Source organism: Sander lucioperca, chromosome 18 (genome assembly GCF_008315115.2).
Source record: "Sander lucioperca isolate FBNREF2018 chromosome 18, SLUC_FBN_1.2, whole genome shotgun sequence".
Lineage (NCBI taxonomy): Eukaryota > Metazoa > Chordata > Actinopteri > Perciformes > Percidae > Sander > Sander lucioperca.
Genome location: NC_050190.1, coordinates 29,030,176 through 29,055,613, shown reverse-complemented (window position 1 = coordinate 29,055,613; position 25,438 = coordinate 29,030,176). Strand labels below are relative to the sequence as shown.

The 25,438-nt window shown below is 42.2% G+C and overlaps 1 protein-coding gene across 1 annotated transcript in view; it reads left to right on the top strand.

Annotated features, from left to right (window-relative positions):
- Positions 1-25,438, top strand: part of dicer1 (dicer 1, ribonuclease type III) — a 50,389-nt gene that overhangs the window by 20,605 nt on the left and 4,346 nt on the right. Inside the window, exons 17-29 of the mRNA XM_031321440.2 lie at positions 1,133-1,312; positions 2,873-3,086; positions 3,857-4,010; positions 5,245-5,427; positions 6,414-6,519; positions 6,786-6,961; positions 7,788-8,556; positions 9,905-10,057; positions 14,446-15,081; positions 15,941-16,196; positions 18,541-18,809; positions 22,543-22,705; positions 23,023-23,098. Coding sequence (XP_031177300.1) covers positions 1,133-1,312; positions 2,873-3,086; positions 3,857-4,010; positions 5,245-5,427; positions 6,414-6,519; positions 6,786-6,961; positions 7,788-8,556; positions 9,905-10,057; positions 14,446-15,081; positions 15,941-16,196; positions 18,541-18,809; positions 22,543-22,705; positions 23,023-23,098 — 3,335 coding nt within the window. The remainder of the gene's footprint in view (positions 1-1,132; positions 1,313-2,872; positions 3,087-3,856; positions 4,011-5,244; positions 5,428-6,413; positions 6,520-6,785; positions 6,962-7,787; positions 8,557-9,904; positions 10,058-14,445; positions 15,082-15,940; positions 16,197-18,540; positions 18,810-22,542; positions 22,706-23,022; positions 23,099-25,438) is intronic.

The window sequence follows — 25,438 nt, the reverse complement described above, 5'->3', positions numbered from 1 at the left end:
ACTAACATCATAAAGTATGATCTTTTTTTTTTACTTTGAACAATGACAGAGCTATACTTAGCCCAGCATAAGTGAATACACCCATGCTAAAGTTGACTAAAAAGAGGAATAAAACAGTCATCTTTTGGAAATTGATCTTAATGCCTTAATTAAAAAATGAGGAGAAATCCAATCTTTAAGGACACCAATTTTCTTTGTGAATGAATAATGTTTTGTAAATAAATAAATGTTCTTCCTTAAATACAGAGGCAATGAGTAAGTACACCCCTATGTTAAATTCCCATAGAGGCAGGCAGACTTTTATTTTTAAAGGCCAGTTATTTCATGGATCCAGGATACTATGCATCCTGATAAAGTTCCCTTGGCCTTTGGAACTAAAATAGCCCCACATCATCACATCCCCTTCACCATACCTAGAGATTGGCATGGGGTACTTTCCATAAGATCATCTCTCAATGCAAATCAAACCAGCTATTAGGCTAACTGAAATAAAACCACTGGTGTATTCAGTTATGCTTAGCACTGTAAAACAAAAACAGCTCCTTATAAAAAAAATATACACGTTACAGTCGGGTAGCTTTGTGTAGCCCTTGACGTCCAGCCGTCTGCTGTCAGAGCAACAGCTGGTGCTTCGGACAATTGGTTCTCTATTTGGGCTTTTAGTTTTTTTGTACAAAGCCGGAATTACGGTCTGGCTGGAATAGGCTCATGAAGGAATAGTGTAATAGCTCAATTACTTTAACCATGTTCGTAAAAACCTGCGTTTTCCACTACAGAGTAGGGTCTCATATCCACGGCTATAAATGTACCAATCACCCAGTGATGTCTATTGCCCTGTTTGAATTAGTTGGAAATTGCTGCTTAAATGCTGCAGAGAGAGTTTGCAGCGTGCGTGTCGCTTCTTGTTTTCGTCTAGTTCCAGTTATTGACACACTGAGATTACATCCCTATTCCACTTTAAAATGATATAAATGTCAAATAGAAATAATCCAAAAGGTCAGTTTACAGTTATTTCTTCAAGGATGTCTGATTATCTATGTCTCGCTTTCCATTGTGTCAGGAACAGTGAGCTTTTGAAATGCTCCTGGATAATTTAGTAAATGGTCTCTCACTTGTCTTTTCTCCTCTCCAGATACCAGAGTGTCTGCGGGACAGTTACGCTGTGCCGGAGCAGACGTACTACCTATATGTGGTTGGGATGGTCCTCACCACCCCTCTCCCTGATGAACTCAACTTCCGCAGAAGGAAGCTCTACCCACCGGAGGACACCACCAGGTGCTTCGGCATCCTGACTGCCAAACCCATACCTCGAGTACGTCACCTGGTTAAAAACCTTCCTTTATTCTCTCAGATCGGATTGACATGTTTTCACTTCGAGGAATTATGAAAAGAAAAAGTTGCTCTCATTCATTGGTTATGACGGGTTATAACGTACGCGGAGCAGATGTTCCAACACTGCGCTTCCACTATAATCAATGAAACTGGCTTTGATCCGCTCTAGGACTTCTAGGTCTTCTATTTATATTTTTAACGTGAGGTGTGTGCCCTTTTACAAAGAGATGGATGACAAAGGGTCTATATTTCTTTTAAATTAAACTACCGACATACAGAAAACGCCTTAATGACCGTCAATTAGCGTATTATTTTTATTTCTTAATTCCCTCACCTGCGTCCTCTGATAACAGCTGACTGTAGATTGACGTTTTCACAGCGCTGTGCCATAGAGCCGTAATCAGGCCTTAAAAGCTAGGCCGTCAAGGCCCGAGCCCGACAGAATTTGTCCCGAGCCCAAAGTACATTTTGATTGACAGCTTTTTAAAAGCCCGAACCCGTTTACAGCCCGATGTTATTCAAATGTGCACACTCGCACAGCTCTTTTGCCTTTTGTCAAGAATGAGTCATTTATACATTTTTTAACCTCATTTATTCATGACTAACGGAGGCTATCGGCCACTTGGAAGTTGGAACAAAGAAAAAGAAAAGAAAAAGAAATAAAAAGTCCTCCAGATGCCAGCCTCCGTTTCACCTCCTCAGCATCCATTTTCGCGCTAATCGAAACACATCACCTGACCTGAAGCTCGAGCCTGGCTCGAATTTAAGTTCTGTCCTCCCGTCGGGTTCGGCAAAGATCTTCAGCTCTACTGTGCTGGCTCCAAAACACTGAAGAAACAACAACAATCCCAGAGGGAAAGCTCAGCGTGTCGTCTGTGACTCACACAATCCTACGCAGCATGCGCTGCAGGTGTAGCCGGTTAAAAGAAACACTCCACGGCACATCCGGTCCACGAACGCTCCGCATACGTTAAGCGTTCAGTGTAGCTAAAGCGTTAGGGCTGGATCTATATGCTTTTGTCCCCATTTGATTATTTTTACGATACATGGGTGCCGGTTCAATTTGTATTGCGATTCTAAGTATTGCGATTCGATGCTATTGAGTATTGTGATTTATTTCTTTTTTTCCCCTTCTTAAACAAAGTGTTTTCTGTTGGAAATGGTGACTCCCTTTGGGGTGGACTTTTCCGACGTCCATGTAACGCTACCTCTAATGCTCATTGAAATGTTTTTTATTAATTCTGTGGGGTTGTAGTTTCTTTCGCTAGTCCAAATATAATTTGCTGTATATGTACAGATCATTATTACCATGTGTCGCTTTTATTCAATTTAAATATATTTATTTACTTTGCAAGTACTTTTGTGACTCTGCATTTCGTTGTACTTTTATGTCGTGATATTGGTCTTAAATTCCATTCACAATGGTCTTAAGAAGGTCTTAAGTTTGACTTGTCGAAACCTGCAGAAACCCTCACGAGTGAATCGTTTTTCCCAACCCATATTGGTTATGGGCGGTGGCTGATGCTTTCCTTCTGTCCAGATTCCCCATTTCCCGGTGTACACTCGCTCGGGTGAGGTGACCATCTCCATCGAGCTGCAGAAGTCGGGCTTCGCGCTCACCACCGCCCAGCTGGACCTCATCACCCGCCTGCACCAGTACATCTTCTCCCACATCCTCCGCCTGGAGAAACCTGCACTGGAGTTCAAGCCCACGCTGGCTGACTCGGCTTACTGCGTTCTACCTCTGAATGTTGGTGAGTAGATTACTTTCCCAGGTGCGTGGAGATTAGGGCTGCACGATATGAGGAAAATATGCGATCACGTTGTTGAATATTGCGATAAAGATATTACTTGCGACAAATAAACAGATATTGAAGTGTACTGAGTTCTGCATTTCTGCTGCTTTTAGTATTCTGCTAAAAACAACACATTGCTTGTCGAATTTAGAACAAATGAAAGGAAATCCTTTCCAACATTCTTCTATCGCACCAATTGAACAGTGAATTTAATATAAAGGCACCACTAAAAAAAGAATGAGTTACATTTTAAAGCTTTAGTGCATAACTTTTTGATATTAATGAACGTCCGTTACATTCAAGCCATCGCCAAATGACAAAATAATTAAGACTATCAGCTCCACACAACTCTCTCTGGATTTCTCAGTATGACTATGTTCAGAAGATTGTGGCGTCCGGCGAGTGAAGATAAGACCTCTTCTGAAGAGTCCATCATGTTGGGCTGTGCGCAATCACGGAAAGGCTTGTATCATGTGGACGCGCCCACAGTGTTGTTGTCATTACTTAGAATTCCTCATGGGGGCGACAGAAACTATGCACTATACATTTGAAGTGCAGTTTTCTACTGATATTTACTTTCAAGTAACACACAAAATCGGAGTGTCTTTCACGATATGTCGCAGCCTTTCGCCATGTATAGAGAAATCTATATATTGTGCAGCCCTAGTGGAGTGGCTTATTAGATTTCCTTCCATTATCCCCTCTCTGGTGCTTCTTGGCTCAATCAGTTGGGGACTCCAGCACGCTAGATATGGACTTTGGGTTCATGGAGGACATTGAGAAGTCTGAGGCCCGCACTGGCATTCCTACCACTCAGTACACCAAGCAGAACCCCTTCACCTTCAAGCTGGAGGACTACCAGGACGCTGTCATCATTCCAAGGTACCACTGTACCACATATGTACTGTAGTTTTACTGCGTAGAAATTAGAGATGTTCCGATACCGGTATCGCCTCCGATTCTGCCTAAAATGCTGGCATCTGAATTCGGAAGTACTGGAGTTTATGCACTGATCTGATACCACGCAATTTAGACCTGAAGAAAATCTACTTTTAAATTAGTTTATTTATGTTCTTTCTCCGTTTTGACTCACTGTCAAACAGGATAATAAAATATAGAAATCAGATCACATCCATACAGGGATAGTAGTATGCAGCTGTTAAAACATAATAAAATATATGACACGCTGGTACAGTGCTAAGCTAACTTAAATATAAGTGAATACACCCATGCTAAAGTTGACTGAAAAGAGGAATAAAAAATCATCTTTTGGAAAAATGAGGAAAATCCAACCTTTAAGGACACCAATTTTCTTTGTGAATGAATAATGTATCATAAATAAAAAAAATAAAAATCTTCCTTAAAATACAGGGGACATAAGTAAGTACACCCCTATGTTAAATTCCCATAGAGGCAGGCAGATTTTTATTTTTAAAGGCCAGTTATTTCATGGATCCAGGATACTATGCATCCTGATAAAGTTCCCTTGGCCTTTGGAATTAAAATAGCCCCACATCATCACATACCCTTCACCCTTCCTAGAGATTGGCATGGGGTACTTTCCATAAAATCATCTCTCAATGCAAATCAAACCAGCTATTAGGCTAACTGAACTAAAACCATGTCAATCTCTAGGTATGGTGAAGGGGATGTGATGATGTGGGGCTATTTTAATTCCAAAGACCAAGGGAACTTTATCAGGATGCATAGTATCCTGGATCCATGAAATAACTGGCCTTTTAAAAATAAAAATCTGCCTGCCTCTATGTAGAGTTTTTCCTGCGTGTCTCTACGACGTGTAACGTTAGACAGCCAATCACAGACATTATCATCATTAGATCTTGGTCGAAGCATGCTGATTGGCTCACTGACGCAGATGACATTTACTCCTTAGGTATTGAAAATGGGTATTGAATGACGATGCATTTTTCGATACTCCATACAGTAGAGGTAATTTGGTCGGTGCCTAAAAAGTATTGAATTCGGTACCCAGCCCTAGTTGTCTATCTGTATCGAGGCAGACTTCAAACCATCTGCCATGGTAGGAAAGCACTTTGGGTCAACTTATGTTGTTTTAAATATGTAAATGTTGATCTACCCACTGCTCCTCTCCCAGGTATCGCAACTTTGACCAGCCTCATCGCTTCTACGTTGCCGATGTGTACACAGACCTGACCCCGCTTAGTAAGTTTCCTTCACCAGAGTACGAGACATTTGCCGAGTACTACAAAACCAAGTACAACCTGGACCTGTCCAACCTGAACCAACCGCTTCTGGACGTAGACCACACCTCCTCCAGGTCAGCAGCACGGGGATCATGACAAGTTAAATATAGCTCAGGCTTAACTCTTGTATTTTGTGTGATTTATTTTTATTTTTCCCTGAGTTTGTGCAACAGAACAGGTTTTACACAATGTTTTAGAGGGGAACTCCACCAATTTTACACATCAAAGTATGTCTCCACCTGTTGGGAGTTCAACACCATATGTGAAAGAAAGAAAAACTTAAGTGGCTCCATAGGAGCTGTGTGAAGTCTGATACATCTCCTCAAGTAATGTCACTTGAGTCAGCGTTGGTTGGGGATGAAGAATACAAGTTTGAAAATGGAAAACATCTGGGGGTGTGGAGTTAGAAAGAAGACTGTAGTCTCGTCTCTGCTGCAGACAGAATGCTCCAGGCTACATTAGCCGCTACTAGCATAACACACCTGAGTCTCCGACAGAACTGATCCATCCGCTTGCATTGTGGGTGATTAAGGCGCCGGGTTTTCACAAATGAAAAAAGACGATATCTCTGGTTCTGCGATGTTTATTTTTTGTTTTTTTTAAATGTCCATTGTGAGTCTGACAATGTTACAGGAGTGCAAAGCTAAATCAGATTCGGATTCAGAAAACGTTTGTCTGTCGTGACAGAAAATCGTCTTAGACATGGCTCAACATACAGTGGAAAAACAAACTGTACAGTAAACATACAAAAACTTAAAATAATGTACACAGGATAAAAATTACAATATATTTTTTTGCATAGGGTTAGTGTGGGTCATTACTTTTGATTTACGATGTTTATGGCAGGGGGAATGAAGGAGTGTTTGTAAGTGTTTTTCTTGGCCAGAGGGACTTTACGGGTGGAATACTCTGGAGACTGTGGTCTTGTCTTATAATGTGACGAGCAAAAGCCAAACTTTAAAGCACAGTGTCATAAAGTCACAGTGCAATGACTGCTCTTTGTACACGAATTTATGTGGACAGCTATAAAGTCGAGTCTCTTGTTTTCCTGTGCCCTCAGACTCAACCTGTTGACCCCGCGGCACCTGAACCAGAAGGGCAAAGCCCTGCCGCTCAGCAGCGCAGAGAAGAGGAAGGCCAAGTGGGAGAGTCTGCAGAACAAGCAGGTAATGGCTGCTTCTGTGGTCACACCGATGGCAGCACTGTCCTAAAAAACACAGCCCCCTCGTTAGGGCCACACAATTAATCGCAATTGCATCGAAATTTGTTAATGGCAAAATATGTGTCAAACCATTCTGAATGAAGTATTGTGGTGCTGCAGAGATGTCCCGGCCTACAAATCCAATCCTACAGACAAATTTGCCACTACATACACCTGTCATACATGCTGTACTGCGATAGTCCCAGTCTAAAATTGTGCTGTGTTTGTCAGATCCTGGTTCCAGAGCTGTGTGCCATCCACCCCATCCCTGCTTCCCTGTGGAGGAAAGCGGTGTGCCTGCCCAGCATCCTCTACCGCCTCCACTGCCTTCTGACCGCCGAGGAGCTCAGAGCCCAGACAGCCACTGAAGCTGGAGTGGGAGCCCAGACCCTTCCCCCTGACTTCAGGTCCCTGTTACATACACTACACATACTACATATGAGTTCAGTCTTTTATAAAAGTGAGTCCCTTTCAGTTATTCCATTTGCTGAATCAGAACTTTCCTTAAAGAATGGAACGATGGCCTCACGCCATTATACCCTACTGTAACACAACACTACAATTGCACACAGGTAATTCAGGCGTAATCTCCCACAGTGTGAGAATGAAACCTATGAAGTATGCTGGTATGAGAGCTGGCGTGCTATTGATTTTTTTCCTTACGGCACAAATTAGCCAAGCCATTCCAACCATCGGCTCCCACCGTGAGTTCAAAGCACGTCCGAACCCGACCCAGGCTCACGTAAATGCAGATGAAGGCGCCCTCCCTCCCTCCATGCTGCCAGTGTCTATTTTTTAATGAATTTTTTTTAGAGTGAGTGATTTGCGTGGAGCTGGGTGAAATCAGAGTTTAGCACGTAGCCAAATTGAGCAGAGCAGCGTTGAACAGGGTAGCGGGGGGAATAAACTATAACGGTAAATATGGTGCAAAACGTGAGAGCTTGTAGAATACGTTGTGAGAGCTTGCAGAACTAAAATCTGAACTTGTATGTTAAAATTTGCAATATTCACACACGTGATCTGAATTTGAAGTCACACAAAGAAAAAAAAATGTGAGAGCTTGTTAAAAAAAAATCTGAACTTGTAAGTTGCAATGTTCACACGCTGCATTCTGAATGTGAAGTCACAGAAAAAAATTGTTACAAAAAAACAGATTTTTGCCGTCCTTTAGATTTTCGTGATCGATGTGTAAACCTCCAGCATTTTAACGTATCGATGGTCTGTATGTTGCAGGTATCCGAACCTGGACTTTGGCTGGAAGAGATCCATCGACAGCAAAACGTTCATCTCCTGTCCCGACTCGTGCAGTGAGGACGGCGAGGGCGACTGCGAGCGCCAAGAGACTCTCACCCCTGACTCCGATTCCCTCACGCATCCCAGTAGTCACCACTCTTCCCTGCCCGAGCGGGGGGCCCTCGTGGCCCTCGAGCCCGGAGAAGCCACATGCACGGGGAACCTAACCAACGGCACTGCCCTCGTCACCGACTGTGACGACGACGGCCCCCAAGACGAGCACCTTCACCGACGTGACAATTGCCAACGCTCCCAGCCCAGCTCCCCTGGGCTGCCGAGTCCCGAATCAATACAAACCACTACCTCAGTTCCTGCGCAGCCCTCTCACAGCTCCAAGAAGCCCAGCTCCAGTCCTCCACAGCCTAGCGATGAATGTACACCAGGGAGGCCCTCAGACCATGCAAATAAAGCTACCTCAGTCTGCAGCCGGGCAGCCACGGCTCCCAATGCTCCCACAGCACCTTCTCCTCCCGATCTGGACGCTGTCCCCCAGCACAGAGCCCAGACGGGAGACTCCCCCAAAAGCCTAGGGCCCAACCCGGGCCTCATCCTGCAGGCCTTGACCCTATCCAACGCCAGCGACGGTTTCAACCTGGAGCGGCTGGAGATGCTCGGAGACTCTTTCCTTAAGCATGCCATCACCACATACCTGTTCTGTACCTACCCCGACGCTCACGAGGGACGACTTAGCTACATGCGCAGCAAGAAGGTGAGACAGTTCATGACTTATCATAAGGACGATGGGGCGTCATAGGTGAAATGACTGTGAATGAGTTGTGGTCACAGCAGATTTGATTGCTTCTATGAATGCTGAAAGTTGTAGAACTATCTCTTAAAATATTACGATGTTGGCTCTTTTAAAGTGTTGCAGCAGATGATTACAATAGGGGTAGAAAACATTCACACAGAGATGCAATATAAGACAGCGCTGTGCAATTAATCGAAACTTTAATCGCGATTACGATTTCGGCTCCTAATGATCACAAAAACAAAGTTATCGAGAAAAAAGATTATTTTTGCACACACTTATTTTGTCTTGTGTAATAAATGAAGAAAGTAAAGTATAAAGTGAAATTTCACAGTTCAAGATGTTTTCACTGTTGATTTATTTAACTGTTTCACTGTTTTTTTTTAAATTCAATAAATGCAACATCTTTCCAAAAAAAAACAACAATGCGTAACTGTGTTAAATAATCGTGATTTCAATATTGACCAAAATAATTGTGATTAGGATTTTTTCCTTAATCGAGCAGTCCTAATATAAGACACCATTAAATAAATGAAAATGTAAAAATATATTCCATTTCAGGTGGCTATTTTCAAGATCATTCTGTCATGGTTTTTCAGGAGCTTTCATCCTTATTTTGTGGCCTTCATCAGCGGATGGAGTTTGCTCATCTGTCATCGAGATTCCATACTTGGCTTACATGATAACACTGAAACTGCAGCAAACTCCTTCCGCTCATGAATGCTCCAGAAAAAAAAATATTTAAATCAATTAATGACTGAAAAACTGAGAGATTTTCAATTTACTATCTATCTACAATTGTTTTTTATCCACATGCTGAAGGACAAGCTTGACATTTGGTGCATGTTCAGCTGACCTGCTGTGCTCTGACTAGAAGACTCAGCTCACCTACACTTAAATTAGTTGAATTAGGAAAATACCAATTCAACGTTGTTGCCGTTATTAGTAACTAATGACATAATTCTTTCCAGGAGCCTTCTTAAGAAATTACAGATTGACGCATATCAGTTTCTTTCTAGGAATTCCTTGTAAACAAAATAAAATACTAGTAAAGACATTGCTGTGGTACTGAATGTTGCTGCACAGATCCACAAACACTCAGATGGTTATTCAGCAAGGTGTATGCTGTTGTAACCAGATATGTAGCCACAGATTGGTTGCCACTCAGTTTTCATTAGTCTCAGTTAGTATCCAAAAAACAATCGCACTTGACCGTTGAATTAAAGCGGACTTTTCTCATGTAACTGATGTGGGTGTTTGAAGGTTTCGTGTCTTTCGACTCATCCCTCTTTGGTCTGCCCGTGTCCAGGTGAGCAACTGTAACCTGTACCGGCTCGGGAAGAAGAAAGGACTCCCCAGCAGGATGGTGGTGTCCATCTTCGACCCCCCTGTTAACTGGCTGCCCCCTGGCTACGTGGTCAACCAGGACAAGAGCAGCACAGACAAACTGGATTCAGAGGAGGTCAGTGGGCTTCACTTAATGCAGAGCCGACACTTTAAACTCGCAGAGTGAGGACACGTTTCTTACTTCTTCAAAGGGCTGGATTAGGGTCTGGGGTTAAAATAAGAATTAGCAGAGGTGTGTGTAAGGGTCTGACCTAAATTGAGCTGCAAAGATTAATCGATTAGTTGTCAACTATTAAATCATTCGCCAACTATTTTTAAAATTGGTTTGAATCATTTTTTATGAAAGATGGCAATTCTGGAAAATTCTCTTTCCAGCTTTACATTTACATTTAAGAAAGTGAATGTGAATACTTACTTGTTTTGTTTTTTTCTCTCTTCTCTGTGACATTAAACTGAAAATCTTTGAGTTGTGGACAAAACAAGACATTTGAGGATGTCATCTTGGGCTTCTGGGAAACACCGATTGCCATTTTTCACCATTTTCTGACATTTTATAGACCAGACAGCTAATTGATTAATTGAGAAAATAATCGACAGAGTAATTGACAGTGAAAATAGTTGTTAATTGCAGCCCTATACCTTAGATTTCAAAATGCTTGCACTTAGTGATAGTATATAAGTAGACAATGTAGTAATTTATATTCTTGTTAGTTCATTCATGCCTTCATTTCTGTCATGGATGTTGTCAGTGTTATGATGTTGTCAGGCCACTAGAGGGCAGGCTTCCACCTTGTCTGGCAACACACCATTTACAGTAGCCTTTGACTCTAGACTCTACTCCTACATATAATATAACGAATGTATGTGAAAATAAAACGATATGGAATGCTACTACACTAAAATAATGATAATAGCTCTATGTAGCACTTAGGGCTGGACAATTCATCGTAATTTTATTGAAATCGCAATATGGTCTAGTGCAGTGTTTCTCAAATGGGGGTACGTGTACCCTAAGGGGTACGTTGGAGGACTGCAGTGGATACATGAACAAGTTTTTGTCGCTGTTTTTGAAGTTTGTCACTCTTTTTTTTAAGTTTTTGTCGCTTTTTGTCACTATTTTCGACCTGTTCTTGCCTTCCTTCCTCCTTTCCTTTTTTCTACTGTCTTCTTTTTTTCTCCAAGTTTGTCGAAGTTTTTGTAGCTTTTTTCAAAAAACAATTCCACCTTTTTCAAGGTTTTTGTCACTTTTTACGAAGTTTGTCTTCCTTCTTTCTACTATGTAAGTCTGTTGCTTTTTACCAAGTTTTTGTCAATGTTTTCTAAGTTTTTGATACTATTTCCACCTATTCTTGCCTTACTTCCTTCTTTCTACCGACTTTTTCCAAGTTTTTAAGTTTTTTTTTTTTTTTTTTAAGTTTTTGTTGCCTTTTTTCATCAGCATTTAAATGTTTGTCAGTGACATGGCTGTTGTTTGGTAAATCTATTGCTGGTCAGGGGGTACTTAGCTTAAAAACACAATTCAAATGGGGTACGTTATTGAAAAAAGTTTGAGAAACACTGGTCTAGTGCAATATCCAAATCGCAAACGGGTGCAATATTTGTTAAAGGCAAAATATGTATCAAACCATTCTGAATGAAGTATTGTGGTGCTGCAGAGACGTCCTGGCCTACAAATCCTATCCTACAGACTAAAGAAAAAAATCTTTGTGGGGTGACCTCTAGCTCACCCAGTAGAGCGTGCGCCCCATGTAGGCTGAGTCCTTTGCAGCAGACCAGGTTCGAATCCGACCTGCTGCCCTTTGCTGCGTGTCATCCCCTCTCTTTCTCTCTCCCCCCTTTCCTGTCTATCCACTGTCACTATCGAATAAAGGGTAAAGCCCCCAAAAAATGATCTTTAAAAAAAAAAAAAAGAAATCTTTGTTTGGTACAGATCCTCGCAAAAATCACACTGTAATCATTTTCATTTGAATGGTTTTCAATGAAAATGAGAATAATGAGACAAAAATAATCATTCTCTCCAATATCGTGAATCAAATTGCAATCGCAGTATCACTCAAAATAATCGCAATTAGATATTTTCCTCATATCGTGCAGCCCTAGTAGCACTTGGTACAAAAAAATAGAAGCTCGAGTGTATTAAGAAGAATGTAAAGCCCACTCTGACTCTGTATGTCTTCAAATGCCCCGGGTTACAAGCTCAATTAAGACAAAAGGTCAACAAATGTTTACAACAATCAGCGTAAGGGATTCAAACAACAACTGTTATCAATACTGTTTAATCCCTTTTTATGGCTTAATCCATTCTTCTTTTTCCCGAAAATGGTGAAAACGTTACAAAAGTCCAAGGTGATCAGATCGCAGAGGCTGGAACCAGATGGTGTTTGTAGCTCAACGCTTGTGTTGTCTTCCATTCGACCATGCATCGTCCTCCCTGAAAATCACTTTTTTAATGTTTTTTGGCTTTTTTTTTTAATGTTTTTGGCACTTTCATGACGTTTAACGCTTCTTTTCACTACCATGTATAAACACCACTAACACAAACTCATTACTAGATCTACACTTATTTTTGGAATTCGTGGTCAATAAACCTCATTTATAGGAAATTATACCTAATTCTCGAGTTAAAAAGCAGAAATTATGAATAGACTAATAATAAAGGAAGGATAATCACAGAATGGCATATGTCAACGTAAGTATGAAAGTATAGATTTTTGTTGTACTCGCGAAGCGCGTTGTATGGAATGAGCCATGTTATTTTTGGGTAATCAAAATGAGGTAGTTAAAAAGAAACCCATATTTCTGATATAGATATTTAGAAAACGGGTCAAATTTGACCCCAAGACAACACAAGGGTTAAAGGGTTGTTTCAGCTCTAGTTACTAGATGACTGTTTAAACACTTGCCTTGCTCATTAAATACGTGACCCGGCCCTGTGGGGATGTAGTGCTTTTTAGGGTTGCCCCGGATGACAACGGTTATAGTCATCGGTCAAGGAACCCCCGAGTTGAATCTCAATTTATCAGTCGAATCACTTTCTCTTTCCCTTTTTTGTCTGTCTGCTGTTTCACTGTGCACAGAGCAACACAGAATAACAGCACACAAACCAAGTCTAGTCTTCTTAGAGGCCCTGGACGCTGAAATGTGGCCGGTTGGACCTTTTCCAGGACTGTGTGGGTGTGGTTAGACTGAGTGATTGACATCTTCCTGAGTCCACTGTTACTGTTGTTGCACGTGTTAGGGCGGGACAAATTACGCCTTTATCATCCTTATTGCTATAGACCTTTTTCACGGCAGACATGTTGACATGTCATAGTAGGAAAAGCACAGGTGTATTCCAAACCATTAATGATGGCTGCATTCCACTTAGGAGAGGCCCTGGTATTGTGCATGCTGACTCACTGAAATAGCTCACTGGGACACTTGATGGAATTGAGCCATCGTTAAGGTTATCAATTTCAGCTGTGCTTTTCCTACTATGACAAGTCCAAATGTCTGCTGTGAAAAAGCTCCATGAAGAATTAGTGACCTAATAAGTTCCCACCAAAGCTCCGGGCCACCTTCAACCTGAACAGAGTCTAATCAGCCAGAATAACTATAGAACACCTGTGTGGGTGTTCAGAGGCTTTAAAATGACCTAACTACAAAACCAACTGTAACGGAGATAGGGAAGGGTGGTGGAAACGGAGGGGAGCCCCACTTGTTTCAACTACGTTTGAACCAGACGCTGACACATCCTCCTGATGCTCCTCTGATCGACTCTTGGGCTGACTGCGCCGTCAGCAGCCAATCAGGGCCTCCCTGTGGGCTGTTGCCCTGCTGGTGGCTGTACTGTGACTGGGCAGTAGAAAACGATAAACGTGTCTTGTGAACGCGATATCTCTAGAAGGACCGGAGGGTGTTTCTTTAAATTTGCCACAAATGCCCACTTGGGCTCAAAGATGAGTATTATAATTCGGTGATGAAAGGTCACTGTGAGCGCCCATTTTTGGCCATAACTCAAGAATGAATACACAAATTATAACACAATTTCACTAATAGGATAAAATGATGAAGTGATGACATTTTGGGTCAAAAAAGTCAGCTTCACTGCGACATCATGTTGTTCTGCAAAAAAAACTTTCCTGGCCGTTATTCAGTTCCTTTTGTAGTTTAGGAATAATTGGATTTCTGCGTTTCTATAAACAAGTATGTATTCACAACTTTTATATTATAACTTAATTATTATTAGGACCATTCTTAAACACAACCAAAGAGAGACTTGTCTTTAAGTCATGACAGTTTGAACCTCGCACACCGCAAAGTCCTGTTGAGACTCTGAGTTTTACTTGTCATTTTTACCACGTTAGGCAACTCATGTTGGAACTCCTACATCAGAAAGGTTAATTTAAACGGAGACGCCTAAATACCTAAAAATGACTCTTGAGCTCAGTACTTAATCATGACTACTTATTTTTAATTCCCTTTTTAACTCTGCTTTCCTTCATTTTTTCGTCCATCGTCCAGGCCAGAGAGGAGCTTTTGGCCAACGGGCAGTCTGGAAACGACTCTGATGAGGATGACGAGGAGGGTGAGGAGGTGGATGACGACAGTGAGCTAATGCTGAAGGAAGAGCCAAAGGATGAAGTCAACATGGAGGACGATCTGGAGTATTACAAGGAGCACATAAAGTTCATAGACAACATGTTGTTGGGATCCGGTGCGTTTGGTAAGAAGATCTCCCTGAGCGGCTTCCCTCCCTCTCTCACCCCGGCCGCGGCTTCCTCCCCCGCCATGGAGTCTCCATACGAGTGGAAGGCCCCCAAGAAGCCCCCCCATCCCACCGCCGCCCACTACCCCGCGGAGCCGGCGCCCAGCGGGCCCTCTGCCGAGGAGTTTGACTACAGCTCGTGGGACGCCATGTGCTACCTGGATCCCAGCAAGGCCGGTGAGGAGGACGACTTTGTGGTGGGCTTTTGGAATCCGTCTGAGGAAAACTGCGGCGCAGAGCTCGGCAAGCAGTCGATCTCCTACGACCTGCACACGGAGCAGTGCATCGCTGACAAGAGCATTGCCGACTGCGTGGAGGCCCTGCTGGGCTGCTACTTGACCAGCTGTGGAGAGAGAGCGGCCCAGATGTTTCTCTGCTCGCTGGGCCTCAAGGTGAGCACGGGCGTCCCCCACTGTTCAGTCTCAATATTGCACGATTCAGCAATGATACATTGGGTCTAGGGTTGGCTAGTGTTCTTCTTTAGATAAGATAAGATAGAAATTCCTGTGCTACAGCAGCTCAAAAAAAAAAAAATGTACACACATCAGAATAACACAAATGCACATTAAGTAGACATAGGAGAAAAAATATACATAAATGATAAGAAATAGAAAAACTAGAATTAGTAATAGTAATAAAACAAACATATTTACACACTAAGGTGCAGATGAATAGAAATGACATATTGCACAGTTGGAGGTAACACAGAGTAATAAATAAATAAATATGCATAGTGCAGAATATTGTCCAGTGATGGCTCATATTGCAGAAACAGCTAGCAGTGCTACATTGTGATGTTGCATTAAAGAGTCTGACTGCTGCTGGAATGAAGGAAACGTGATGGTTAAAATACTACCAACAATTTCTATTACCGTCAAAACCATGATTATTGCCGTTTTCAGAAAGCACTGTCAGCACAGCTTTTCCTGGCTTGTCTAGTCTAATTCCTTAGTCTAAACATTAGGTTGTCGACCCTCTAAAGTGGAGCTAGTTCATGGGTGCTGAGTCATGAAGTTCACTGAGAGAGAGAGAGAGAGAGCGGGCTTTTTAATATGACTGACAAAAAGCAAAGTGCCTGCTTGACATTGTTGGGAAGAAAGGTTCACAGCTGTGGCCTGGACAGCATGTCCCTGCATGACAAGACAAGATTTTGGCACCATTAGTAGGTTCCTACCAAGCAGCGATCAGGCTCATAGGGTATTACAGGTATGTCATTTTTTTTTTTTTTTTTTTTTTTTTGATGACAACAAGGTGTTACCGTTGGAGAGAGGGGCCCTGACAGGAGCAGTGGTGCAGAGCTGTCGGATCACCACCATCGACCTGTGCTACGGCTGGCTGAAGATCCCACCGCGCTGCCTGCTGGACCATCCGGACGCAGAGCGAACTCTCAACCACCTCATCTCTGGCTTCGAGAACTTTGAAAAAAAGATCAACTACACATTTCAGAACAAGGCTTACCTTCTGCAAGCCTTCACCCACGCTTCCTACCATTACAACACCATCACAGGTCAGACTTCACCTCATAGCATCCAGATACTTCTGGTATTGTTTACTCTACAGTTTCAGTAGTATTTACAGTAGGGTTTAGAATATTGTGTTTGGGAATTAGAAGTATCATCTGGGGGAAAATATATATTTTTTATTTTATTTTTGGATTGTTTAAAACTGTTGCTGGCAATTGATGTTGAGACATTGAGGCATGTATGTTTATATAGATTAAATGCGAATGAATGTAGAAGTGGCCAGAAACTGGGTAAACTGGTCTCTTTCCAGCCTTGAACGTTGCTCAGCTCTGCACAGGTGTCTCCATTAGAAGGGCTGAATGATATAATCAAATGTGTTGGACGTCAGAGTACGGACTTATCTGCTAATGTAAGCTACCGACCGTTACCTTGAAACCATCCAGAAAATAGATGGTACCATAGGGTGATTTAACGTCACCGCTCATTTTACACACAGTTTAACAACAAAACAAAACGCTGAGTGAACATTACTAGCTACATTTTTCATGTTGGTTTTGAGCGGTATGCACCCCCACTAACCTGGAAAACAGCTGTCATTTTTCACGGGTGTGAGTGCAGCTTTCATGTCCCATCTTTCGTCGCTGTTAATCACTTATTGACTGTAGTAGTACTCGCCCTGTTGTTTATTTGGTTGCCATAACTTCGTGAGTGATGACGTCCTGTCACTGTTCCCGTTGCTCTGCTCACCCTAGGGGGGGAGAGAGGATGACAGTTGCTTGAGTTCAGTAGAGCAGACGGCGCTACGAGTTTATGACTTTTCATAAACAGCTAAAGGAGCGGTGGTGCACGGTGTACATAGCGGAAACCCTGTTGTGCGTCTGCCCTATTTCTGATACCGTGGCGCTGGAAATTTTACCGTGGCGGTCCGCCACTATGCTATCAACATAGAGGAAACACTGTATCACAATGTAATCAAACACAATTATTAAATCGCCAAAGCAGCTGTTTGTTTTTTTATGCTATACAATCTAACCAACCAGAGGGTCGGAAACACCTGTCCATGAATATATGCTGCAGCTCATCAAAATCATAGAATGGGAATTCAGTTTATAGAAACCAAGGTGATGAGAGTGGAATATCATGGCAGAATAACACGCTCAGTAGTGCTGAGGGGAAACTGTCTGTGGGCTGATCTCTACAAGTGCCACCTTTTTAGATTGTGCTTGATCTCAGGGTTTCCGCGGGGTCTTAAAAAGTCTAAAGGTGTGGACACACAGAGCCGACGGCCGAACGTCGGCAGAAAAGGCAGTTGGGCTGATCAGTCTCCCCAAATTGGTCAAAAAAGTGCCTCGGAACACACCAAAGCGACGAGACGTAATATGTCTCCATAACAGCGGGCGGCGCTAATCTGTATTGTCGCCCAAAAATGAAAACCGGCAGCTGATTGGACGAACGCGTCACGTGGGTCTGGTTTCTCCGGAAATTCAAAGACAGACTGTCATGGCAGCTTGTTCAGAATACGATCTCATATTTTACTAAAATAGTTCACCGAAACGTGTTTCTGAAAACATTTTAAAGAGAAATAGGCCGTGCAGTTGCTGAATCTGTCTTCATTTCAGATCAACAAAGGTCAGTTTAAAAGATTTTCGTCAGATTTTGAGAGGCTTAGTCACGCTCATTCCGCTCCCCGTTGGTTAGCTCTCCACCAATCAGATGGGTCATTTGAGTTTGACTGCCGGCAGTGCCCGCCCCGCCGTTTATACATGTCAAATTGGCCAAAATGAAGGCCGACGGCCCCTCTGACAGACGACGGCACAGAACACACCGAACAGACTCGAGTCACGGACCTTGCCAGACTGTCCAACGGCCGATTATGGGCTCGGTGTGTCCACACCTTTTTAAGAAGTCTAAAATTCCAAAATCAAAATTTTAGGCCTTAAAACGTCTTTAATTCGATGAAGTATTGTGTTGTAGGTCTTAAATAATTTTAAACCGGTCTTAATATCCCTACCTCTAATGTTCATTGAAATGTTCCCGCAGCGCTTTACAATGTTCTTTATTAATTCTGTGGTGTTGTAGTTCTTTCTGTCGCTAGTCCACTTATAATTCGCTGTATTAAGACTACAAATGAGACCAACATGCAACTTATATTGCAGCCAATCTAGACACCACGTCCTATAATGCCAATAAGGAAATCAGGGAATTGTTTCAGCCACTGTTTGTTTGACATCTGACTTTTTATTTTTTTCATGTTGCGATATAGGTCTTAAATTTCATTCTTTATGGTCTTAAAAAATCTTAAATTTGACTTAGTGAAACCTGCAGAAACCCTGGATCCGTTGTTAGTGCTTGGATGTGCTCTGACTGTTTATTGTCCGTCCTCTTCAGATTGTTACCAGCGGCTGGAGTTCCTCGGCGATGCAATTCTAGACTACCTCATAACAAAGCACCTTTATGAAGACCCGCGGCAGCACTCTCCCGGCGTGCTGACCGACCTGCGCTCGGCCCTCGTCAACAACACCATCTTTGCCTCTCTGGCTGTCAAGTACGACTACCACAAGTACTTCAAGGCCATCTCGCCCGAGCTTTTCCACGTCATCGACGACTTTGTGCAGTTTCAGCTGGAGAAGAACGAGATGCAAGGCATGGACTCCGAAGTGAGTCCTGTTTCTACAACAACACACAGCGAGCATTTGTACCGAACAACAAAGCCCTATAGGAAGAAACCTAATCTTTGCTGTTGTAGGGCCCCCCCCCCCCCCCCCTAAAAAATAGTCAGTATTAAAAAAAAGATCTGCCTGAATAACAAGGCTGTCAGCTTCTATGAATCTGTTTCATATTGCAATGATTTCAGCGCTGAAGAGAAAATGCAGTTAGATTTAATTTGCCTGGAAATGGCTATCTTGGCACCAGATCCCCTCTCATTCTACTGGAGAGGTATACTTCTATGCCTTAGGGACAGCAGGCACATACACAAACCTACCGAAAATACAGCTGAAAGAAATAAAGACGTGCTGCAGTAATATGGCACTATTCTGCTCACTATTCATCAAGCAGACTAACAATAACACGATGAAGCTGCTAACGTAGCAACTCTTACAGGTAGTGTCAGTACATTAGCAGTCAGTGGAGAATGTCTAAAGGCTTATATTTAATACTAAAAAAAAAGGTCTAAAGAGCAACACGCTGGCACGTTGTCAATTTACTCACCAGTTAATGTTAATTAGCGACAGCTGACACGATCTGCCGCCGTTGACATTTGTCGTTTTAACTAGACAGAGTGACGTTAAGTCCCGGCTTAGACTGAGAAGCTAGCCTGGTTGACACCAGACCCTTCTCAGTTGTAACTGAGAGTGGGTCTGGGGAAGGTTTATTCACAGCCTATTTCGAAAGGGGCGTCACCAACGCACGCCACTCAAATGTCTCTGGGCGCAATTGGATAGACCTAAAACCAATCAGAGCGATGAAGGAGATGACGAAGCCTAACCCCAAATTTCCACCCGTTGCGGAACGGCTGCGGATCCGCTCCAGAACGGCAGCGGAGTCATTAAGTTTCCATTTAAAGTCTATGTGTGTATTTCCACTGACTGCAGAACGGCTGCGTTCCGACTCCGTCCCAGCTCCGGCGGTCCCAGCCCTCCGGAGCAGATACGCAGAGCTTCTATTGTTGCCGGACGCCGGAGAGCACAGAAGCAAAATAAAACATCCGGTTAATTTTCAAAATAAAATACACCGTGCTCACGGCGGATCATCTTTCCCTGCACTACACCTTGAAAACACAGCTCAGACTTGTTTCCCCTCTACTCCTCTGGATGGAAACAAACTGTTGTTGGTTTTGTGGTTCTATTCTACGTGAATTCGCGAGATCTCGTGGGTCCTCGTGACTACAGCTGTCAGTCATGGCCGCAGCCGTACCGCAACAAATCTGGACCTGGTGGGTATTGATGGACGGGGGAGCACGGAGCCGGTCCGCAGCCGTTCCGCATTCGGTGGAAATCCAGGGTCATATTCAACGTCGCTGCACTATCGTCATCGTGTAAAGCCCGCCTCAACGGTTGTGATTGGTGCCTCGATATGGAAAAATTGGAAATGGGCTTTGAATGGGCTCTTGGCCAGACGGACTCACAGAGCAAATCTCAAATTTGCCGGAAGTTCGTCAGGGTTTTCCCAGGCTACTGAGAAGCAGCTACCTGGATGTTTTGTACACTGAGCTTTGCTGTTTAAAGACAGGAGAGGGTTGCCTGGTTAGCTAGCCTGGTTGACCCCCCCATGCACAAAGGCTCAGTCCTTGCCGCAGCGGCCACGTGTCTCTCCGATATCCTATCTTAAAGCTGTCCTGTCCAATAAAGTCAACTAAAATGCCCCCCCAACAAAAAAAAGACAGAGGAGAGATACAAGGTACATTAACAACTCTGTTTCTTTTAGAGTGAGTCCTTGTATTTTGCCAATTCAGGTGTGAGACCCCAAATAGATTGTCACATTAGCATCACTCTTAATTTTGTTAATTTGCATATGCAGCGATAAAGGAAAGGAGAGCAGCTCTGCACCACTAGCAGCCTGAGCTGGAAAAAAGTATTTAGCCAGAACCTGATCACTTTCACCAGTCCTTCCAGAAAAATGCGCAGTATTTTTGTGATTGTTGCGGGAAAAAATCCTTGATTATGCGGCACGTTTTCTTAAAAAAATTTCAACTTTCTGCTAAGATATATGTGACTTTTTTGCAACGAAAATGCGGGGATTATGAAATCATGCAAGCCCGCATAAAAAAAAAAAAAGACTAAATATTGTTCAATGGTAATGTTTGTACTGGTCTTCACAAATCTAAAGGCGTTAATGAAGGCTCGTTACTCCAAATCTTTAGTTCAGATTAAAAAAAAAATCCTTTATGTAAAGCTTCTAATCATTAAAACTTCAGATGTATAAATGTTGTTTTAGCGTGTGCTACCACATACATTTAGATGATTTTTGTGTGTGTTAAAGTGCTCATATTATGCTTTTTGGCTTTTCCCCTTTCCTTTTTTTGTGTTATATATCTTTTTTGTGCATGTTATAGGTTTACAAAGTGAAAAAGCCCAAAGTCCACCCCAAAGGGACTTACCATCTCCAACAGAAAACACTGTTCACAAACTGCTCCAAACAGCTCTATTGTAGTCCAGCCTTTACTTCAGAGACAAACGTGGTCACTTTGGAACACACGTTATAATGCTCACCTAGCTGCTAGCATGGCACGCCCTCATACTCTGCTTCTGACTGGCTAGTAGTCCTTACCTAGGTACTGTCAGGGCACGCCCTCATACTCTGCTTCTGACTGGCTAGTAGTCCTTACCTAGCTACTGAGCATGTGTGACTCCCAACTAGGGTTGGGTACCGAAACCCGGTTCCACTATGGAACCGGTTCCTACGCAAACAGTAGTTGTAGTAGTATTGGACCGGATTAGAACGCAAATTTCGGTTCCTCATTTCGGTTCCGACTGAAATATTTTCCCTCTGTCGCTCCAGAGAGCGGCAAACTCTTTTTTCTTTCTCCCTTTTCTGCCGAGTGGCGCATGTGCCCGCTCGCAGTGTGAAGCGCGTGTCCGCGCTATTCTCGGACATGCACTCTACAATCACTGCTGATAGACGGCTTTTTGTAGACTTTTAAAGTGCCATATTTTCCCCTCTGGGCTCACCAAAACGGACGTAAGCGCATATTAACCATTACATATTACACTTGCTCTGCCGACCCTGTAGCCTGGTGGTGGGGGAGGCGGGACAGCCTCCCCAACTTGTCTGCCCTTTCAAACTCCTCCCTGCGTGTCCAGGCCTCTTGGACACCATCTGAGAGCGTTTTCTCCTGTGCAGGACATGCCAGAGAGAGAAGGCAAATATGGTCATTTTTCTGCAAAAGAACTGCTAAAGTTTGAAGCTGGTTGGCATACCAACTCAACAACATTTATTTTGTTGTTACTTGTTAATAGTGTAACTGTTATTTGTTAAATTATTGTAGTTATGTGTTAGGTGACTTAGGGTTACTTATTATATATTTAAAGTACTTTAAAACGTTAATATATGTTCAATTTAAATAATTTTCAATTTAAAAAAAAACTCCATAAAAAAAGCCTTTATGTCATTTTTCAGTTTTTCAAGAATCGGTTTAGGAATCGGAATCGTTTTAAAAGTACCGGTTCGGCATCGGAATTGTTAAAAATCCAAACGGTACCCAACCCTACTCCCAACAAAGATGGAACAGAAGTGAGAGGTCTCACTCTGTAGCTAAAACAGAGAGCTCAACACACCATGTAAACCTATTCTGGTATAACTTCTCAATACAACTATGAACCTGAAAATGAGCATAATATGAGCACTTTAATATGGCATTAGCTAAAGCTTTGTGCGTGTTTTTGCAACCAGCTGCGGCGCTCTGAAGAAGATGAGGAGAAGGAGGAGGACATCGAGGTCCCTAAGGCCATGGGGGACATCTTTGAGTCGCTAGCCGGAGCAATTTACATGGACAGCAGGATGTCACTGGAGACGGTGTGGCAAGTGTATTATCCCATGATGAGGCCACTTATAGGTGAGGAAGAGTGAAAGTTTTGAAAATGTATTTAAGATAAGATCAAACTTTATTGTCGGGTCAAAAACATCAGTATGGTCACCCAGCAAACATCTCACACAGCTTTCTGTCATACACACACACACACACACACACACACACACACACACACACACACACACACGTCCAAGTATACATTATGTATGTATTCCTTTATGATTGTTGGGTGATTGCAAACATTGAGGAGTTTTGCCAGTTCTGTTGACGTGTCGTAGAACTGAAAGTCTGATGTTTATGTTGTTTATGATGTTCCCCCTTCATCCCCTCACCTCTTCCAGAGAAATTCTCTGCCAATGTGCCACGCTCTCCTGTGAGGGAGCTGCTGGAGATGGAACCAGAAACTGCCAAGTTCAGGTAGGAGATCACACCATGCTGTATACGATGGCTGCTTGTGCCATTACATTTGTCATATAGAATAGTAATAGAAATGTGCAGGTGAAAGGACAGATCAATCATAATGGACTTTAGGGCTACGTGTCACCAATAACTTCCCAAATGGATTTGATTCCAGTTCTCAAGGTACCAATGTGATTAGATTTCTGATTTGATTCAACGTCAGTTAGGTTAGGGGAATTTCAGTTGAGCTTGGATATAAACGAGATTCTCAGAGAACTTCTGCTGTAAATTATAAAAGCAAGAAGCACGTATTTTTTATAATGCAACAGGTTCATGTTTACATAAAAAATTGACCCCCAAAAAGGTTTGTGGTGGGTTATACATCCATGGTGAAAAGGTGTGTGTATATATATATATATATATATATATTAACCATATCAGATCACTCAAACAAAGATTGATTTTATTGGATAATCGATTATTTTAACCCAGCCCTAAAGGACTTGGCTACAGGGTAATTACCATTGGTGTTAAGAAGTCATTTTTAGCAAACATTTCTAATGTTGTGCTTACATGAGGCTGCACGAGCATTAAGTCTTATTTTAATGTATTTATCCAGAAAAGATGCACATGTGAAGCCATGTGTTGATTAAAACAAATTAGAGTTGAAGTAAAACATGCTGAATTTCATTTATTAAGCACAGTTTGAATGTATAGACTGTTTTCTAAAGTTCAAACACAACACAACCTATTTTGTTCTCAAATATGTAAAAATAATCGTCATGAATAATCACGTCTTAATATTAATAAAAAATAATCAGGATTATCATTGTAGCAATAATAACCAATAATCAAAATGTATGTGTGTTTATAAACAGTATTCACATTTAAATTAGACAGAATGGAAAAAAAACGCAAAGCAAGGTACACATCTGACATAAAACTATTACTATTACTACTACTACTACTAACATAAAAATGAATTTTTATAAACTTAGTAAAAATAACAGGATGTGCCATTATTGGTCGTAAAATCAGCCAGTCACATTCAACGAAATCCAAATACTGTCAATTCTCAAAAAAAGAGTTTGTTACCAAAGAAATGAAGTGTGTCTGATAACACAGACTGGACCTGGCTCTGACTCTACACATGTACATGTACTACACATCTCAGAATAAAACAGAACAGAGTACACCCACTGATGGAATTAGTGCTGTGGAAATGCACTTTACACTGAATGTAGTCAGTGTAGAGTCTGAAGTAATTGGAGACCAGGAGAAATGAGAAATAAAGGTCTGTCTCTAATATCAGCCCGTTTCAAATGAAGGCCACCACCAGGGAATGTTTGGGATCTACACTTTAGGGCTCCTACACACTATCTGCGTGGCGTGAGCGTGGCGTTTCTGTTGCGTGTCAGCTGCGTGGATTTTTCTATGTCTTTGCACACCAGAAACGTGTCTGACGCGGCGCTGCTGCTGCTAGCCTTGTCTGTACACGTGTGTTTCCCATTGATAAAATGAAATAATAGCTTGTTCTTCAACTTTATTTATTATATACTGATTGGATTACAGCAAAGACAACGTCGGCAGTATTGACGGCAAAATAGGCTACAGAATATTTCGTTCTGTATTGACCAGTGCAATATTTGAAAATCGATCATTTATTATTTTTTTAAATTACATTTATATCTGCATTTATGTCAAAACCTCGAGACTTTCAAACATCAACATGTCATTTATGAATATGTGTTTGTGTCAAAATGACATATAAACATCTTTTCCTATTCTATTTTTGCCTGGAAACGCTTCCAGCACGCTTGCGTGTCGCCTGAAAAATAGGCGTCTGTCCTATTTCTAGCATGCGCGCGTTTTCGGCACGGCTCAAGCCGCGCCTGAGACGTGCGTCTCACGCAGGCAGTGTGTAAGCTCTAACCTGTTACCATGGGAGCCGAAATAAAAACCGGGTTCATACGTTTTGAAAAAACCTGGAAAAGTTATGGAATTTAAAAAATGCAAATTCCAGGCCTGGAAAGGTTTTGGAAACACAAAAAGACCCAGAAAGTTTGAAAAAGTCATTGAATTTTTTTTTTTAACACAGCATAATAATATGTGATTAATAAATGTATTTCACGTCGTCCTAACCTCAACGTTCTATTCGGGGCGCGATATTACGAATCCCTCTATGAACCACATACATTGTCATTCATTTTATTGTTAAACCTCTGAGGGTAAACTTTAACACAGATTTTTATTCTTATTATATAATGTCGACTGACATTTTCAGGAATACATAGTCATGGAAAATTGCCCGATAACGTCATGGAAAAATATTGGCTAAAATGCGTATGAACCCTGTAA